This window comes from Tiliqua scincoides, chromosome 2 (genome assembly GCF_035046505.1).
Source record: "Tiliqua scincoides isolate rTilSci1 chromosome 2, rTilSci1.hap2, whole genome shotgun sequence".
NCBI classification, from domain to species: Eukaryota; Metazoa; Chordata; class Lepidosauria; order Squamata; family Scincidae; genus Tiliqua; species Tiliqua scincoides.
The window spans coordinates 108,649,731-108,670,507 of record NC_089822.1 but is presented as its reverse complement, the minus strand read 5'-3'; the positions used below and the strand labels follow the sequence as shown (position 1 = coordinate 108,670,507).

Genomic DNA, 20,777 nt, shown 5'->3' with positions numbered 1-20,777 from the left:
ATCAGCTGTTTATATGCTCCATTTGAGTACATGCAAGATTGAGATTTTTGTTTAAGGAGAAATGTGGTAACAGAAGAGGAAAGGTACAGCAAAGTCCAGCATCCTAGGCATGGATGGGGGAGAAGCATTAATAGCGGGCCCACAAACAAGAGAGATGCATAGCAGAAGGGAGAGAAACTCAAAAGACCTGAAACTGTATCTTGCTCAGCAAAGGGAAAGCATTGACATTTCCTACAGGAGCCCCACTAAGGAATCTTTTGTGGACATTTTTGGAACATTCTCAAATATCTTTCCATAACTGTGAACAGAGTTAGAAAATTCCTCTCTCTGTGTGCTTTCAGGGTAGCTGTTCTGGACAAAGTCACTGACTTCCTGCTTTTCCTTGGCAAACTCCTGATTGTAGGAAGTGTTGGTAAGCCGTTTGTAGCTTTTCAAACCTCATCTCCTATCTGCTTTATGTACAAGTCTCCCTACTCTGCCACCTCATCCCCTCCATACAGTTCTTGCCAGTGAAACTTCTCAGTTTTTTTCCCTTTACAGCTACGAATTTGCTTTTTATTTGCAAATTGCTCAATGCCCTCCCATCTTACCATTGTTTGCTCTTTACTGGCTTTTCTCTAGCTGTTCCCCCCCCCCCCCCAAAATATGGGAATACAAAACTGTAGATCCAAGGTGCATTTTTGGAGGGGAGGAGGGGGTTCAATGTTGGAGTCATACATATAGACATAGACAATAGTTTCTGAGAAGAAGGAAGGGGGACGTCTTCAAATTCTGGACTGAAGTTCAGGCAGAGAAGCTTGAAATGTGCTTGTCTTTCCTTTCTCTTTAGGCATACTTGCTTTCTTCTTTTTCACCCAGAAGATAAAAGTGATTCAAGACACAGCACCACCTCTCAACTATTACTGGGTCCCTATTCTGGTTGGTATCTAATAGTAGTAGCTGAGGAGATGTTTATTCCTTTTCCAATCTGGCTCCGCTGTTTGGTAGCTGACACTTCATTTGCATATTGTCCATCTTCTGACCATGGAGGACTCTCCCCTTGGTGGTTGCCTTGAGATGAGGCAGAGCCACCATGAATTTGCCTGAGTTCACTGTTCACCTATTATTACTTATTAAGACTATGTATATAACACTTTACAACAAAACGTAGTTCACAAAGCAGTTTACTTCACTGAATAAATAGCTTATTTACTTGGAGAATAAATGTAAGCCCCAGTTAACAGTTTTGGGTGAATTTGGACGCAGTGCTTAACCAACAGAAATTGTCTGTTTTGTTTTTTTTGTAGACCGTGATTGTGGGCTCTTATCTCATTGCACATGGATTCTTCAGTGTATATGCCATGTGTGTGGACACGCTCTTCCTCTGTTTCTGTAAGTATCCAGTTGTGGTACAACTCTGGTGAAACCCATATGTTTGTCCAAAAAACTAGACAGCTAAGGAATGCCCTTTATTCCTGTTACAACAATATTTCAAGTCTAGCCAGCTGTTTTGCTGTTGGCAGAAGCCATTGTGGTTGCTGAGCAATTGCAAGAAGTACTCCCCAGCCACTCCAGCATTTGTTGAGAATGCTCTGCAAAGAGCTTTCTCATGTTTCTTCCCCTCTAGGACCATGAAATCCACTATCAAATGCAGGCACAAAAGGAGCTGGAAGAAAATAGTCCTGGATTTGCCTTGGTTTCAGCAGTAGATAGGCTTTGGTGCTGTTACCTTCTAGGCTTGCTAGTCTGTTGAAGTATAAACAATCTAAAGTGTTGTGTAGTACCTTAAAAAACAACATATTTACTGTGTCCATATCATGGTTGCTGTTGTACATCACCAACTTCTGTTGTGGCTCATTTCTTAGTGGCCTTGCTTTCCCAGACACTAGTCATGAAGACATCAAGTAAGCTGTAACTCTTCATCTCATTGCTTCTGTTCCTGTAATCCCCAGCTGCAAGATTCAGTATTGGTAGGATCAGCCATTGAAGCTGACTGATTGGAAAAGTCAGGTTTTAATAAGTCAAAGTCCAGGGCACACTGGTTTAGTGTTGAGGCTCATTTGGGTTCTAGTATGTTACTGTAATAGGGACAACTAATGATGGCTGTTCAATAATGAGTAGTAATGTCTGATGTGCAGTCCAGCTCTTTGTTATGTTTACTTCTCGCTGACTCCAGTGAAGCTTTCCCTGTAATAAATGTGTATAGTGTTGCAGCCTGGATAAACAAAAGCCAGCTCAAACTTCTATTAATGACTCAGAAAAGCATTTATTTTGGGGCTTTTGTAATTTGCAAATTTAGTTTGATTTTAATTAATTGGTTGATCATTTGCTTCTTAACAAATTAATATTACTTCAGTTGTAGGACACTTGACTTATTTAATACCTTAAACACAATCCAAAGCATTCTATTAAGAAGTCCCATTTATAGAATAGGCTTATATAATGCCCCTAGGACAGTGGTTCTCAAACTCTCAGGGAGAGTTTAAGGGCCACTAAGTCTTTGCTGCAGGCAATGGGGGGCGGGGGGGACGTGATGCCCAGCATCGCGCCTCTGATCAGGGCGCAGGGGCGTGCTGACACTCACCATCGCCTGCAGGAGCCTCCCTGGGGGCAGGGGAGTCTGGCACCAGCCTCAGCAGGGCTCCCCACGCAGCGCAGAGCCCCTCAGAAGGCGATTGCGACCACTTCCGGTTTTGCAATTGGAGGGCTCTGCGATGCGTGGGGAGCCTTGCTGAGGCTGGTGCCAGGCTCCCCCAACCCCTGGGTGGCTCCTGCAGGCGGCTGTGAATGAAGCGTGCCCCTGCGCCCCAGTCAGAGGAGCGATCCTGGGCACCGTGTCTCTGCCTTCCCCTCCTCCCTGCCCCTTAAGTGAGAATTGTCCAGGGCTGTCAGGCTGGGGCATCGCAATGCCCTAGTTTGAAAACCACTGCCCTAGGACTTACTCCCAGGAAAAGGTGTAAATAAGATTGTAGCCTTGGGTTGCAATCCTGTGTATACTTTCCTAGGAATAAGTTTCAATGAACAAAGTGAAACTTAACTTCCAAGTAAACATACATAGAATTGTGCTGCTTGATGCCTTTTGTATTTAAAGTCTGATGTTCAGCTACATCAACTAAAAAATGTTTGTTGGAGCCCCACAAGTGCTAATTGGTTCTCTACCCAAAGCAGGACTTCCTTCCTGTTCTTTGCCTTTTTTTAGTGAAGGCCTCCTACTTCTCCATCCTTTCCTTTTCTTTCTCTTTGACAGAAACTCTTCATGTGGTTGGCTCTTCCCCCTTTGTAACGTATTGACACGATCAGTATTTTCAAACTGTGGGTCATACCCCTGCCCTCTTGGGGTGTGTGGGAAACCTTTAGGGAACATGAAGGATTGCCTGGTTGTCTTATCAGTGGCTAAGCAGTTTGCCATTTTCCTTAGCTGGATAGCAAGAGGGAGAGACGAACTGTTCCTCCTTTTCCCAAGCCTCCACATGCCTCCTCCATTGTGCAGCTATCTGCCCTGGACCACAGTGTAGCAGATGGTATCGGGGCAAGGTCTGAGGGTACATGATACAACTTCCTTGCAGAAGCTCAATAGGTCTGCTCAGTGGCTTGATGGGTGACTACCTGGAAACCACATGTAAGCTTCCTAGAGTTCTGTGTTGGAAGGTATGACATTAATGAAATAATGGAAGCTCGTTGGGGACCATGTTTTAAATGCAACAACTTTCCAAAGCAATTTTTGGAGGATGCTGTGCAGCATTAGAAGGAAGGGAGGTACTTGGATCTCTTGGGGCTCACATGGAACTTTGCCTGCAACTTTTTTGAACCTACTCGAGAGTGGGGTTCCCATGACTTTGAAACAGAGTTGGATTTAGAAGGGTGACCCATGATCAAAACATGTGAGCAATACTGAACTTGTTGCAAGTAGTTCTTGGCCAAGATAGTTCTCAGTCTTCCACTCTCAGGAAAATGTCCATTCTCCATGCCTCACATATTCTGGCTGCTGCTCTTCAACTACTACTCTTCAGGTGTTTTGTGGTAACCATAAGGGAGAGAAATGTACCCCCCTAGACCTGTGCTACCTAGCAACCAAGGACAGGTAGCATCAGATGTTTTTGTCCCTGGGGCAGAGTATCTGCTCAGCAAGGACAGCTGAGCAGGCTGAAGTTCCTGGCTCTTCCTGTGGGAAGATGGCTTATGGAAGTTTCAAGGGCCCTAATTATCTGACTTAGTTGTATAACTGGGCCTGTGAACTGCCTGCTGGATAGTAATATGAGAAGCTACCTCCTAATTATTCAAAGGAAAATCCCATCTGATCTGGCAGTGCCAATTTAAAGATGACACAAAAGATGCTTTTTGCATTTCCTGCATCTTTAAAGCAAATACATTCTAGCTAGCTGATATTTATGTTGAGCCTTGCCGCAACAAGCTAGGGCTGTGGTTTTCAAACTCTCTGGGAGTTTGAAAACCGCAGTAAGTCCTTGCGGGGGAGGGAGGCAGCAGGGGCAGGGAGAAGGTAGCACTTACCAGTCCCTCCAGCAGCCTTCCTGAGGTGCAGGGAGCCCTGTGCAAGTGTTTGCAGGGCTCCCCAGGCTTCTAAAAGTGAAAGTGGTGCAATTGCGCTCCACCTCTGCAAAACTGGAAGTGGAGCGAGATTGCTCCACTTTCACTTTTAGAAGCCTGGGGAGTCTGCAGATGCTTGTGCAGGGCTCCCTGCACCTTAGAAAGGCTGCTGCAGGGACTGGCGAGTACCCCCCTTAAGGGGGCAGAGGCCAGTGCCCTCAGGCTGGGGCGTTGCGACGCCTCAGTTTGAATACCACTAAGCTAGTGAACAAGCTAATTCCTGTTATGTTTGGCCACAAGTATCTTCTCATTCCTCTCCATTTCTCCATCACCAATTCAGTTAGCAACTGCTATTGCTTTAGTAGCATGAAAGTTTTCTAGCATTAATCAGGTGACTATCTGTGCTGTCTTGTTCTTTCTTTGGTGGAGGACTCTAACTGCAACTAACTTCAAATTTTCCTTTTTTCTCTCCCCTGCTTTGTATCTCTTGGTCTTTATTTTACTTTGCTTCTTGCTTCATCCTTTTGTGGCTGCTTTCTCCATCTTCTTTGGGATTCCAAAAGGTGAAGATCTGGAAAGGAACGATGGATCTCCTGAACGGCCTTATTACATGTCCCCTGCATTGAGAGACATCCTGCTGAAGGGAAGCCTAGAATCTTCCAAGAGTGCTGAGAGCCAAGAATAGGGACTGTGCTGGGAAGTGGGGTGCATGCAGGGGTCCCGCTGCAGGTTTCTTGCACACCTTTCTGACTGGCGTGCAAGATGACTACCCTGAGCTCTTGTGCAAAACTTGAAACTTTGATCTCCTGGGAGGTTGAGGGAGCTTGTGGTATTTGCAGTGAACAAGTAGGAGATTGTGCTGTCTAACCTGCTGTGACCTAGAAGGTACAGTATTCCACTCCCAAAGGAGTGGAACTGAAATTGGAGGTTTAATGTATTCAGTGTCAGAAAAGGTGTTGCCTCCACTATTGTATCATGTGGGGTTATTTTCTGCCTTCCTCAAAGTGCCATCTCTATAGCAAATCTGGCTTCTTAAATAAAGCTACATAATCAGGATACTATACATACATAAGCACCTTAGTACAAAGAGGTGGTGTAAATATTTAGATTACATGTACATTGGTTGCTTTCCAGTTCATTTCCTGATGTATTAGGTAGCAGTGGAGTAGAATGCACCTCTTGGCTGATCTGTGAATTTTACGGCACAATCCTCTGTGTGTTTACTGAGAAGTAAATCACATTGTGTTCAGTTGGGCTTACTTTCAGGAACATGTATTTAGGATTGCAACCCCAGAGGGCTCCAAAGAGACAGAAGATTCAGAAGTATTGGGATCATATGACCTTCTATTTGTGTGGTCAAGTTGAGTATGGTTAGGTGAGAAGCTTCAAATTGCGCAGGACTCTCCTCCAAACAGAATTTGGGGGAGTAATTTGCTTGAGAAACGGCACTGGCTTACAAAGGGATCATACTTTCTGTGTAACTTATTTTGTCCAGGAGAAGTTGATTTCATTTTTCTTCAGGAGTGCCAACTGCATTTTTGTAACGTTTTCATCAATGTGCAGATCCAATCAATCATGAGTCATTTCTCCCAGTAGCCATAAGTTTGTTAACTTGACCACCTTTTTGCCTGTCTCCTTTTAAACTTTCCCTTTTTATTCTTGTGTAATAAGCGTTCTATGCAACTTGGAAGCTTGCTATCTTACTCTTTTCAACATAGGTGATAGTTTATGAAAAGAACTGAACCATCTTTAAACTCTAGCATGCTATTGAGATTATAGCTGCTTGCAGAGTAACCTGATCCAGGTACAGCTACATTTCCTTCTTTATAGCTCCTATAAAACTTGCCTTAATGTAAAAAGAAGTAATTATTTTTCCTCATTGTTTTCCTTCTAAACTATGTTCCCAAGTCAACATAAAATTTGGTATAGTTAAGACCTCTGAAATATTTTCATTTAGGGTTTTTGCATGCCTGATCTGTGTTGCATTGTAGGCAGCATATAGCTTTGAAATTCCCAACATACATCTTTGCAAAGTTGTGGTTTTACTTATGTTGCTAATTAATTGAACTGCAAGGATCCTAGTAATCTGTGACTGCTGTTTCTTATGACTGATAAAGCTGATTAGATTTCCTCTTTTAAAATACAAAAAAAAATACTTGTTTTTATAATTGTTCATAAAACTTGAGTTTACAAAATTTGTCTCTCCTGCTTCGCAGATTCTTATTAACTTAGCCTGTCATTTGAATTACTTTATTCCTTGTGCCAGAAAAGGCAGATTTTGCCCCAATCAGTTCAATGTTCAGATTATGCAGATTAGTAATAAATTAAGCAGGTTGGATCCTAGAATTTGAGCTTTTATTGATTTTGGTTTTTGGAGGAATGGCAAACAGTGCTGAGTTTTTGCAGGAGAAGAATGCAGGGCTCAGTGAATAGGTGGGAGGAAATGGGAGTTGTAAGGGTAAAGCAGCATGGTGGAGGCTGGGCAGGAAGAAAGGAAAGCAAGCAGTGTAGAACACTTGTGGGTATTAATGCATCAGCTTTTTTTTCTGGGACAGCTAATGCATTCTGCATCTTGCCCCAGGCTCTGTAGAGACATTAACTCTTCTGTAATGTCCCTCGTGATGCCTAGAGGGGATCATGGGGAACATTGACCTCTTAAAGTTTATTACCTGAAGCAGCAATCTGGAGTACAGTATTTGCTTGTGAATGAGTAAGACAGCTTGTCATTTAAAGTGACAAACTATGTGTAAAAGTACTTACAAAACCATGCACCAGTTTGCTTCTTAAATGACATGTTGAAACGCCACTCATAAGTAAACATTCTTTATTTTGTTTCATACTTGGCTTAACCTTCAACAGAGACAGTGATGATTTCCATAATCCCATGGACTGAAAAGTGGTGTATTCCTGACAGTGAGTCTGATACAGCTGCTTCAAAAAAGTCCCACAAGAAACAGACTTTAAAATCTCTTGAACAACATCCTGCTATTTCGAGCTAACAGTCCACTCAGGCTGAAGCCAGAGAATTTAAGGCAGTTTGAAAGAAAGAGGTTGGTACTTGTGGCAAGAGTCATCCCGCTCTTACCTCTGGTAAACAGGATTTGCAGTGTGTTATATTATTTCAAAAACTTGTTTGACTAAAGGCAGCAGTAGGACAAAGGGAATGTACACACTGCGTGAGAAGTAAAACTTTACTTAGCTCTCTCAAACTGTCTGCAGCCTCCAAGGTTGCTAGGCAGGAATCATGAAATGCTGCACACAGAGAATTCTGCATGGAAAATATATATCAGCATTTGGATTCCTAGCAATTTCCAGTTTTTGACTTTGAAAAATCAAGTTCCTTATGTTGCAAAGGACCCCATACCCTCAAGAGCTGGTTCCCTGTCTCTTGTTCGAAAATCTGGGTGTGGAAATGGTCACCAAAAGTCTTGTAATTAGCGGAGGGTTATATGTGAATCTGGGATGTATCCAGCAGAAGGAACAGGACCTTCTCTACCATCCTCACATCTCTGAGTTATGCCTTTTCAGATTTCCACATCATAGAGATGCATGGCATTTCCTTAATCAGGTGCAGAGAAATATAACGCCTGAAGTAATTTAGTAAGGGTTAAATGGTTTAGAAAGTAATCTACAGATGGAAGCTTTGCATATCACTGCCTACTGCAATGGCCAATGGAAGTCTTGCACAGAGAAGCAAAACTACCATATCCTCTGCTTAATATCCCATAAAACAGGAAATAATGGTCATTGTCACCTGTGTGAATTTTAAAATAGAGCTAAGAGAAAAGCACGAATGGCTATGCTGATGTGAATAAAATTCTTCTTTTAATCTTCTCTCATATCTTAAATTTCCTACATAGGTCTCTTGTATCTAATTTTGTCTCAGAAAGAAACTGCTGTTTCAAGTTCATGTAGATTGGCTTATCATGCATGAAGAAGCTCAACTAACTTCATTATTCTTAGTGCGATACTATACTTGAATTGCATCTAGAGAATTTGGAACTTATGCAGGGAGAAACCGAGAGATTGTTAGCTTGCCATCCTCACTTTTAAAAATTCAAAATTTTGCCCCAGACTTTCAGATTTCAGTCTAGATTTTGACGTGTGCAGAATCACTTTGAGAATCGGACCACCTCAGGTCCTCAAGGACTACATGGCCCATCCCTAATATTGAGACAGGATTTTCTCTCTAATGAGTTATTTGTCCCATCTAGTTTGAAAAACCACCCTGCAGTGAGGAGTTACACAGCCCTTATTTCTGGACAGTGAAAGGAATGAGCTGTCAGTTCCTAATTCACAGAGGTTTTTACTTTTAGTGGAATTCATTTGCCTGCTCAGGTTAAGACCCACCTCAGCATTTATTTGAATGTGCAGCTGGACTCAGTATGTGCCACGGGGGAAAAATTTGTGCAGTTCTAACTAAAGTTTTTGTGCAGCTGGGAATATGGGGCTCAATAAAGAAAAGCTTTTTATTAAGTAGGTGAGAGAAATAGAGAATTCCTGTTTCCTTTCAATCTTCATAATCTTATACTAATATTGGGACCAACTACTTAGCTAGTCAAAAGCATTTATTAATTCGTATTGAACTTTTCATATAAGCAGTATATGTAAATATGTAACTGTTATATAGTGGTGTGAACACAGATAAGAGGACTACATGCTTATGCCATGTGTCAAGCCCTGCTAACATTACACCAATCATATCAAAATTTTCCTTGTTTCAAGATGATCAGATCACCACCATCACCACCAGACTGGGTGGAAGGAATAGAGTAGCTTGCAAACCTCTGAGAAAGTTCCTTTAAACCACATCTGTTCTCTTGCTTTAGCCATGTCTTTGGTTCTGTGTTCTCATTTAGTCACCCTTAGGCATGCTCATGCCCAAGGGTTCCATTTAGTAAGAGGCAGCATCTTGTGGTTGATGTAAAGGTATTTATTTTCTGACTCGGCTGAGAGTCTGTTTCGGGTTATGGACTTCAGCATGATTCCTGTGTTGATGAGACATTCATTATCAGCAGTATGCAGCTTCACAGCTGAAACACATGCCTTGAGTGTGGGGACATTTCTGCATTCTCTGGATAATGCAAGAAGATGGACCAAATGGGACAGTGCCATCTTGTGAATATCAATGATGTTGTCAACGGAAGCATCTCCTGATATTCTAATCTAGTGATTTTGCCAGATCAAGGTCTACCTAGCTCTTGTGAACTGCTTCCAGATTTACTGAAGACTACAAAGTAGCAGAAGTTTTCATAGTCATCAACCAATCAGCATCAAATTCAAGAACTCGATAAGAGAGTCAACAACTTTATTACAGGGAGTGCCAACATGTCAGATAACTACTAGTGGTGTGTCTTGTGACTGTTCATGTTCTGTGTTGCCAGCTGGATTCCTTTCAGCATCATTGTTCCACCTGGCTTGTAATGGTTTCATCCATTTGAGGCCTGACCCATTTATCAAGTAAATGGTTCTTTCAGTGCCAATAGCTTTGATTCTACCAACATTGTCAGCTTCTCTTGGTTGAGGGTGATGACCTCATCTCCTTGAAGCTGCTTCTGGTGACTACTAAAGGCTGTGTAAGTACATCTGCCAGAAAGGACCCAACCAAGAGCTTATCTCCATCAAGTAGGAATACAAGAATCCTATACTGCTTTCTCAGATTCCCTCATGAAGAAGAGTAGGAAATGTAGGACACTAGGATAGAATGCACTCATGAAAAGGAGAGCTCTGTCCGCCTGGCCTCAGGAAGCTTGGGGAATGCAAGGAAGCAGACATTGTTGGCTTCTGCAGTTTTCCAGAGATCTTTATATCTAACCTCTGATGTATGAAAATATGTGCTAATCTTTTCAAGCTGCTGGAACTATCTCTGCTATCTAGGCTAAGACCAAGAAGCAACTTTTAAGTGTTATTTCTCTTCTGCTTAGCAAGGGGAGAGCAACTGTCCCTCTTTTATCCCAGCATAGCATCTTTTTCAGTGGCTGTTACTGGTGTCTCTTTTTAGTATTGCAAGCTCTCTGGGACAGGGAAACAAATTTTCATTTATTCTGCATGTAACCACTTAGTGAACTTTTGTGTTGAAAAGCGGTGCATACATTTTTAGTAATAGTAAATAACATTTATTCAGCTTTACTGACTGACAGCCCAATCCTAATTAACCTTCCAGCACCTATAGAGGCATGCCAGTGGGGCAGGCACTGCATTCTGCAGTGGGGAAGGATGGTCATGGAGGCCTTCTCAAGGTAATGGAACATTTACCTTGTTAAGGAAACATTATGCCCTTACCAGATGACTGTATTGTGGCTATGTGTTAGGAAGTTGGTTAGAATTGGGCTGTAAGGCTTCTGTCCTCTTTGCACTTACTTTGTAGTAAGTGCTGAGAAGACTTGCATAGGATTGTGCTGTGAGTTATCTGTAGATTTCCATGCAAGATTTTATTAGTGGACTCCATGCCAGCAGGAGGACAAGAGGACCACTCTACCTCATTCTGAATTGGAAGAGAGTCCACAAACCAGACTTCTCACCTTCATTGACATATACTCCATCTGTGACCAAGGAAGATACATGCATGAAAATATGCCTAGCTGCTACAAGTCCTAGTCTCTTGCTGCAGGCATCTTTCACTGCATTCAGTACTCACCTTGTGTTGTGACTGCAGATTTTACTGGTGCCAAGAAGGTACTTATTTTCATCATCAGATAGTGACATGACTTTCACCATCACGTACACTTTGCCACTGACAAAGCATGCCAGCTGAAATGTCTGTGTGACTTCCTCTTTGCCGACGATGCAGCTGTCACTACCCACTCTGCCAAAGATCTCCAGCAGCTCATGGATCGTTTTAGCAAGGCCTGCCAAGATCTCCTCTATGGAGAACTTGTGCAAGGAAAGTGCCCTACAGTTAGACCACAGCTGCAATACAAGGACATCTGCAAGAGGGATCTAAAGGCCTTAGGAGTGGACCTCAAGAGGTGGGAAACCCTGGCCTCTGAGCGGCCCGCTTGGAGGCAGGCTGTGCAGCATGGCCTTTCCCAGTTTGAAGAGACACTTGGCCAACAGACTGAGGCAAAGAGGCAAAGAGGCAAAGAAGGCAGGCCCATAGCCAGGGAGACAGACCAGGGACAGACTGCACTTGCTCCCAGTGTGGAAGGGATTGTCACTCCCGAATTGGCCTTTTCAGCCACACTAGACGCTGTTCCAGAACCACCATTCAGAGCACGATACTATAGTCTTTCGAGACTGAAGGTTGCCAACAAGGACACTTTGTCAAGGGTGGTTTGGTCTACAGTACAACTGCACTTCAGGGACAGTCCCAGTGTATTTTCAGTCAATGTCTTGGTGAGACTTGACTCCAAATGCCCACAAAGAATTTCTGCAGTACATAGTAGAAAGTAATAGAGACAAGTACTGAAAGTTCATCTCAGTCCTGCGCAATGATAACCAGTGCCTCCTGAACTTCCACCAATTTTCTACCCTTGCACTCACCCGCATGTTGGTAAAAGGCAGAGGGCAAGGGAGGGGCCAGAAAGCACCCATGGCTAGGGAGTGGGAAGAGAGGCACCTCCACCCCACTTCCCTTTATTTACCAGAGGTCCATGTGCAGCCTCACTTCTGCATGGCTGTTGTTTGAAACGAACAGGAGCATCACATACAGGGAAGCTGCATGGAAGAGGCTGCCTACAGAGCTCCAGTAAGTAGGTGGGTGAGCGGGCATCCTCCTGTGGCTAAGGAGGGGGGAAGTTGCCCCATCCCCTTTCCATTTACTTGTCAGTTCCCCATGTGCAGCCTCTCCCTCCTCCACATCTGTTTTGAAATGAACAGTGTCTGCTGGGAGGCATGTGCTGCTCCTACTCATTTCAAATAGAAGTGGTGCAGAGGAGAGAGTCTGCAAGCATTGTTCTGGTAAGCAAAGGGAAGGGTGCTGAGGTCCTAATACTCCAGCAGCACTGAAAGGAGAAGGGGGTTGCCACTACTGTGAGCAACTTGGAAGACGATCAGAGCCGCTAGTGAAGTAGCAGGCTGGAGAGGGTGGTGGGCTGGCGAGGGTCATCTGCTCACTGCCCCTCCAAAGGTGCAGCTCCAAGTGATGGTTTCAAATAGCTTTGTGACAAGGCTGGCCCTGGTCCCGAGTACCAATTTTGCACTTATAGGAAAAAGCAGATGCTAACTTACTACGACTGCAGAAAATAAATAAGTATTCAGGTCAGTTTCTTTTTATCTTCCATAATTGTGCACAAGAAAGGTATCAATTTTGTCTAAGATTTCATTGACTTTGGATATTGTTTTTTCTATTGGGAAAATCTGTGCTGTTTCCACACATTGACAAAATGTTTTGATGTTTTCTCTGTGATAAGATTTGTTTCAAATGCTTCTGAATTCCTATATAAATAATCCCATGTTCTTTTGCAGTGGGGGGGGGGGGGAATTTGAATACTTTCTGAAAAGAATTTTCCTATGTCGGGAAATGTGAAGCATGTTATACAACTGAAAAAGTATTTTCTCCCCTTATGGTAAAGTGTTCGGCTTCTACATGATTCTTTGTTAATTCCTGGTACAGTGAACCCTTGATTTAATTGACTCAAGGCAGGATGGGATATCTTTTAATGCCAAAAATCCATTAAATCCTAATACTGTCCCGTCCCTCCCATGAATCCAATAAACTCCTCCCTTAGAAAGCTCAATCAGTGCAGGCAGGTTCATCAACAGCCCTAGAAAGTAGATAAGACTGCTCCCTGTGCTTTCTGATCCTTAAATACCTTAACAGAGTTTTTTTTTTTTTCATTGCTGAGGGAAATCTGTAAGTTAGAGTTTAGCAGACATTTGGGATCTTGGAAATAGTCTCTTATTTCCAAAGTCCACTGAATCAAGATTTGTTTTAAATCAAGGGTTCACTGTTGAATTATTCACCTTGAATGGTAAAACATTTTTGGAGTATCTCTTTGCTCTCCCTCTTGCACTGATTGCTCTCAGGCCTTTACAACAGATTTGCAGATGAAGTTGGTTAAGAACAGCTATGCAATTCTTGTGGCCATTTTAGAACCTGTTATTCCTAGTATACCACAGAGAATCTTCATATTTTGCAGAACAGCTATCTCATCATAAAAAATAAATTATAGCCATCACGATTATAAAAACAGGGAAGGTTCTCAGCCCCTCAGTTATACTTTTTGTGGGGAAGGTGTCTTAGTCCTCAGCTGTAGGAAGGAAATCTCACCCATTCTTTGCAAGGAATTTTTATTTTCCTTTCCATATTGTCTCTCTGTTTCTCTATTCTTATTTTTTCTTCCCTCCATTTTTTTTCTTTGATTCACTTAGAAAAATGGAGGGAGATTCTTTCACCTTGAGAATAGGGGCCTGCACTGCCATCTTGTGCAATGTGGAGTAAAATCATAAAATAAATTCTGACCAGCCTTCAAGTCAAGTGATAGTCAAACTTTCCTTAAGTACAACCACAAGTTGTTACAATTTTTTACTTTATAACGTCTGTCTAGTTCCAGTTTTAGATGGCTGCCATCTGGCAGTTCTGAGACAGCTTTTTCACAACCTTTTGCTGGGGGATTTGTCTCTTTGCAGTGGAAGATTTGGAGCGTAATGATGGGTCTACCGAAAAGCCTTACTTCATGTCGTCTAATCTGAGAAAGCTGTTGAAGAAGACTAACAAACAGCAAACGGATGCATAACTAGCCTCTTCTTTCATGGGTAACATGCAACAGATGCATTGAGATAATTGGGCTTGAGCTTTGTCAAGCTATAGCTTTGAAGAGCAGCATCTGCAGGGTTAGAACGTTCTGCTTCCACCTTCTGTGCCAGACAACAGTAGCTTGGCCAGATTTGGCAATTCTCTTGGTTTTTGTTTTTCTTTTGCAATGAGAAATGAGCTATTTGTGCTGCAATAGCTCCATCTTAGGGTTTCAGCATAGCAGAACAAACTGGGAAGAGAGATGTTACCTACCAACTTGAGTAAAACCATCTAGCTCAGGACTGGCTGCTAGGACTGAGTGGGCTTATTTGCCAATGCAGTCCCAGTAGCCTGTGTAGGCAGTTATCAGCAATTCACTCTTCCACCAACAAGACTGTTTTCCTGATTAAGATAATAAACTTAAGAAATAAGCAGTCTGCTCTCAGGCTAGTGCCATTAACTCTTGATGTGTACAGTGTTGCTCAGTCTAAAAGAATTATAATTTAACTGATGTTTGTAGATTGCATCCGAAGTTTATCTTGCATCACCTCAGGTGTTTGGTCACCCTTGTAATTCTCATTTTACATATTTTCGTTAATTGTCATGACAACTTCCATTCACCTTACAATGGCACTTCACTCCATTTTTGAATTAATACCCAGATTAATACCCTAAAGATACAGGCCATCCAAGGAAGGGGTTGACCATGAAAAATGGGAGCTGTAGTGAGGAAACTGGCAGTTTTAGCAAACCCCTGGCACAAAAGGCTTGTTTTAGGCAACTGTTGTTGGTGCTATTACGAAGGAAAGCATTGTAAAAGCTCTGTTGCCGCTTGAATGAGGATGGGCCAAAATTGCTCCTCATCTTTCATTTACAAGATTGTGAAATAGGGTGGAATTTATAAAATATAGTATTGTTCATCAGAAAAGAGAAATGTTTTCAAGAAGAAAAATATAAACAAAATGAGAACCAAATATGACATAACCAAATCTTAGGTAGAACCTAGAAATATGCAATACATATTAAGTTACAAGGAAGAAAGTAACTGAAATAGTTGACAAAGTTCCAAATGGTGTGGCTGTACATCATAGAGTTACTGGTAACTTTCCAAAGAGAAAGGAATGCTACCAATCTATATTCTACTGGTTGGTTTTAACTTTATTTTTTATACTTGTTTTCTACTCTCTATACATCCCTGTATTGTTGGAAAAAATATTTTATAGCTGAAATATTAAACATTTTGTTTTGTATATCTTGTTTGTTTTTGACTCAAATGGAGCAGTTCCAGTGCAGCTAATGAATCCAAACTATCCATTTGTGTCTTCATCCAAAAACCCTTCCCTATGCCCCCCATTCACAGAAGATGTTTTAGCTTTAAACGTAGTGGGGCTTCAGAGATAATATTTTCTTCTAAAATTATTTCTTTGCCTTGAAAAGAATCTAGATCTGAAAAGGGAATTATTAGACAAAGACGTTTGGCTGTTTTGCATAACCCTCTTTGTTTCAGGAACCCAAATAAGCAAATTCCATAATCTCAAGGTTGGAAAGAACATTCTGCCAGGATCAAGTTGTGGGGTCCATGGGCAAAAGTCCTGTACTGGAGCACCACAATCCCCTCGCCCCCTTATAATGCACTGGGCACTGGAACTGAAGGTTCAGGGGTCAGTCTGGCCAAGTGGGCCCCGACGGCTATAGACTTTCAGCTAGTGTCCAGTATGGCTGATGTCATTGCTGAACTCTGGAATCATCCCAGCTAAACACCTTTATGTCTTTGAAAAGTGGCTCTCACTCATGCAGCTCTGATCAAAATGACTAATTACTTCCATCTTTAACTGGAAACTTCTACACCACCATTGTGACTTGAATGTGGACAAAGGAAAGTTGCCTCACTTTAGAATTATATTTGTATTGAAAATGTATTGTTGATTTTCATAATTAAGTATTAATTATTCTTAAAAAGGTTAATGGAGTAGCCTAATTTTGAGGAGCTACAATGGAAAAACATTGTATAAAGCAGGATTTATTAAAGCTATAATTTACTTGCACTTGGCTATTTAGCATTTCTGGACTGCTGTGTCTCCACTGTTAACATTTTATGAGATAGCAGTTAGTCAATTAGTTGAGATGGTGCTCATATGCAGGAGACAACCAATTTTGTCATATGTGTAGAGAAGGGATTCTTAACCAGAGATATCCATACTCCTTTGGGGAATTGGAACCAACTGATGGGGATATGGGATTTAGGGCCGAATCCTATCCAATTTTCCAGCTCCGGTGCAGCCACATTGTAGCCTCAAGGTGAGGGAACAAATGTTCCCATGCTTTAAGAAAGCCTCTGTGACTGCCTTCTCATCAAAGGATGCAGTGCATGCTCCATTGGCATGGGTGCACTGGTACTGGAAAATTGGATAGGATTCGGCCCTCAATCTTGAGCAATTAAATTGTTAGATTAGATTAACTATCATCAATATAGGTAGAGCTGTTCCTAGCTATCCATATGTAAAGCAGAACAAAACGTTGACAGCTTTTGAAGTCATACTGGTACCCAGTGCTTTTTTTGTTTAAAAAAAAAAAAGGGTGCAGGAACTCACAACTTGTTAATCTTTTATTTATTTATTTATTTATTTATAGACCATTTTTTATTGGAGAAATAAAATTTTTATGTGCTTCCCCCCTAAAGATGAACTTACTTCTGAGTAGACATGCATAGGATTGGGCTGTCAATCTCCACATCCCCTTCCCCCTAGCTACTTTTTCTACACATGGGGAAAAATACTGTACAGGTGCACTTGTAGTGTGTAGTATGTAGTGTGGCACTACTTCAAGGAGAGGAAGCAGTGAATGGATTCCGAAAAATGGCTTACATGAGTTCCATATAGTAAAATTACTCTAAGCAACTGTGGGAGTAAGAACAAAAAAGGAATTCTTACACAAGAGGGCTCCTTAGGTGCACATAGAAACAGCTACGTTTGCAAACAAGCGATTAAATATGGTTTAATTCAGGTATCAGAATACTCTGTGTCTTTGGGAAGGCGCTTGGCATGCAATTGTATGTTCTCTGCTGCCCTGAGCAGCTGCTGTGCATTGCTGGAGAGGAGCTGCAAACGCTGGCTTGCGGAGGGCATGCTTGTGGGGGAAGGATGAGGAGGAACTCTGGCAAGGCTGGACAGCACATTGTACACACGTAGAATCCCTTTTCACCTGCCCTTAGCATGTGAAAACGGGTGCAGATATACATCTCTGCCAGGATTAAGAGCCCAATCCTAGGTATGTCTACTCTGAAGTAAGTCTCATTCTAGTCAATGGAGCTTACTCCCAGGAAAGTGCCCAGGGTTGCAGCCTAAGAGCCCAATCCTATGCATGTCTACTCAGAAGTCCACTTTAGTGAATGGGGCTTACTGTGGATAGGATGGCAGCCTCAGGGCCAAATCCTGTGCCTGTCTACTCAGAAGTCATTCCCATTAGAGCCAATGGGGCTTCCTCCCAGGAAGGTGTAGACAGGACTGTAGCCTCAGAGCCACAGCCTATGGCTGTCTCCTCAGAAGTCAGTCCCAGTAGAGGCAGTGGGGCTTCCTCCCAGGAAAGTGTGGAGAGGACTACAGCCTCAGAGCCCCTTCCTCTGCCTGTCTACTCAGGCTGCAAGGCTATGCACCCTTTCCCAGGAGAAAGCCCCATTGAGCACAATGCGACTTACTTCTGAGTAGACACACCTAGGCTCATGCTGCAGATTGGCGGGGGGGGGGGGCTGCACCAGCCAGCTTCCTTCCCCTCCTCCTCCGCCAAGCCAGTACCTGGGTGTTCCATGGGTGCTGCAGCCCGTCTCCTTGGCTGGCTGGCTGTCCGTCCTCCTCCTCCTCCTCGGCGTTGGCGTGTATCCCCAGCGCCCTCCACTGGCTTGGAAGCTGTGCAGGGAAGCAGAGCGCTGGGGGAGGGGAGGTGGGCTGGGCTCAGGCGAGAGCTTGGAGGTGGGGGCAAGAGGGGGTCGTTGTGTGGTCAGGCAGGGGCCAGGCGCCCACCCCCCAGCAAATGCTTCTGTTTTGCCCCCCCGAATGCCTCCGAAGGGGAGGGGCCCCTGCAAAAAAGTGCAGTCTCTCTTCTCCCCCCCCCCCCCCGTTCCATTAGAAAAAAAGCCCTGCTGGTACCTAATATGATTAGTGGTGGTGATGATTTTGATAGTCTGGTGAAGGGATTTGGGGACATATTGGGGTCTATAATTGTAAAAAGGTTAAGAACCCCTGGTATACAGCAGTACTGTTTGTGGCAGCAGCTCCAGTCAAACAGTGAGACTAGCTGAGCCAGATAGCTTTTTATACATACATATTGCTAGTAGAAATAAACAGCAGTTGGACAATGCACATTTCTATGGGAAACTTTAGTTCAAGCACATTCGTGCAAAACTGTTCTCTACTAGCATCTTTGAACTTGGTTTCATATGGAATAATTATCTCTGATATTTTTGTCCATGTAGTTATGTTGCTCTGTAGAAGACTGAAAAAATTGCCTGCATCTAAATGAACACTGGTTCTCATAGGAAGCTTTAAACAATTAAAATTACTACTGTAGGGCCAGCCTAGCAACATAACTGACTGAAATGTTTGCCTCAAGTGGCAGGTTGGGGGGGAATGGCGAACTGACAAGGGGCACCTCACACCTGCCTCTCTCTGGCCTGCTGCCACTTTCAGTTGGCTCTCTAATCCACTTCCCACTGTTCTTTTCTTTGTCCATTCATCTTGTTTATTTCAAAACAGAATAGTGTGGAGGAAGGAGATGGTGCTGGTGTTCAAGGTAAGAGTGCAGGTTCTAGATCAGATTGTCTTGCCTGCCTGGTGAGGTGAAGAGTGAGGTAGCAGTGGCAGAGGGTGCATGCGCAGAAAGCACAGAAGGGTGGCAAAACTGGGCTGCCTCAAGGAGCACCCAAGCTTTGACAAGGCCTGGACTACTGCAAGCTAACGCAACTTCAGCACCCTTGCAAACCCAATAAAGACCCCTCCCAAGTAGTAATTGAAGTAGATTGTGTGCGTGTGTGCGCGCATTTGCCTCTTTGCACTGTGAACTGTGGAAACGGTAGCAGTAAAAACTATAAGGAATCGTCGAGTAGGACATGTGGTTCTCTTCAGTACACCTAAACAGTGATGGTGTGGTGTTTTTAAGTACACAAACTCACACCTCACTGAATGTTAAAACACCAATTTTAAATTATAGGTAGTTTTTATCCTCCTGCCCCATGTCTATTTTGAAGAGTATTATATTTCATTTATAGATGAAGCTTATTTCATTCCAAACCCTTGGAGTGGGTTGCAGTCATTTTAAAATAGAAGTATAAATATTGAAAAATTGAACTTTAAAATATCCTAAATAAATGTGAGGGCTAGTACATCTGAGTAAACATGAGAATGTCCCACTGTGTTCAGGAGGGCTTATTCTTAGGTAAATTTCATAGTAGCCTATACTGTCTCCCAGGTAGTTTGATTTAGGCCAGTTCTTCCCAAATTGTCCACTATTGTGAAGCGGCAATTTCCCCCCCCCCCCCAATGTGTCATGGACTGGATCTGTGTCATGCGTCATGCGCTAGATAGATAGCGCATGGTTTTTATACACTTGAACAAGTCCTCCTGCCCACCCTGAGGCTCTTACTAGTGTTTCATGGTCTTCCAATGTGGAAGTAACCAATGACACCATTGCCAGTTACTACTAGGTGGCAGGCCATTGGAAGTGATTCATCAGGAGACAATGGTAGGAAAACTGCACTAGACCATCATCTTTGCTATTAACATACTCCTAGGTAAATGTCTCAGTTTCTCCTTGCTGACCTTGGTGCTTTTCATCTAAGGTACTTCAAATAAAGTTTAAAGGCAGCATCTGAAAACATCCCTGCACATAATGGCTAATTTGGGCTGTAGGCAGCCATTTTTTATTTTCCAAAATAAAAACAAATATAAACAAACGCATAACAAACCCAAACTCAATACACAACACATACACACAAAAAACCCAAAAAGACACCATTGGAGGGTGCAGGCAATCATATCAATATATCTAATCAATCAATACATATCTTCTAAACTTGTTCTTCTACCTTAGCCTCTTAATATCATTTATCATATCATATATCATAATATATGATATATAATATATCATGTATACAATATATTCATCTAAATCTTATATATCTACAACTCCATTTTCAACCAAGCATAAAATGATCTCCATTGCTCTGTGTCGGTTTACGCTGTTGATCCAAAGTCACTGTAAGCCTATCTATTTCTGCCACATTCATTATTTTCTCTATTAATTCATCTTTCTTTGGAATAACTTCAGTATCTAGCATATAAAATCCGTACAGCAGTTAATATAATAACTAAATACACATTTTGTTTATAATATCTAAGATAATATTAAGCAAATAACTTTTGCAATTGAAGGAAGACAGTCTTTCGTTTCTGAGGTGAATTTAAGCCATTTATGTTGACAGAGTAAATACTCCATCCTGCCTTAACCATCATGTTTCTTTTTACTATTCACCTTCTTTTGTCTTCTTGTTGCTATCAGCGAGTGCCTCCTTGCCCCTCTAGTTTCT

At 42.5% G+C, this 20,777-nt stretch overlaps 1 protein-coding gene across 6 annotated transcripts in view; it reads left to right on the top strand.

The window, feature by feature from the left end:
• SLC44A2 (solute carrier family 44 member 2 (CTL2 blood group)) overlaps positions 1–16,245 on the top strand; it is a 72,339-nt gene extending 56,094 nt beyond the window's left edge. For 4 of the 6 annotated variants that reach the window (XM_066618353.1, XM_066618355.1, XM_066618357.1 and 1 more), the window contains 4 exons: positions 342–412; positions 830–918; positions 1,287–1,371; positions 5,088–8,358. In XM_066618353.1, the coding sequence (XP_066474450.1) occupies positions 342–412; positions 830–918; positions 1,287–1,371; positions 5,088–5,209 (367 nt within the window). In that variant the 3' untranslated portion in view covers positions 5,210–8,358. Of the gene's footprint in view, positions 1–341; positions 413–829; positions 919–1,286; positions 1,372–5,087; positions 8,359–14,094 lie in introns of those variants that run through there. The other 2 variants (XM_066618356.1, XM_066618359.1) reach the window with 1 other exon arrangement.
• The last annotated feature ends 4,532 nt before the right edge of the window (positions 16,246–20,777 follow it).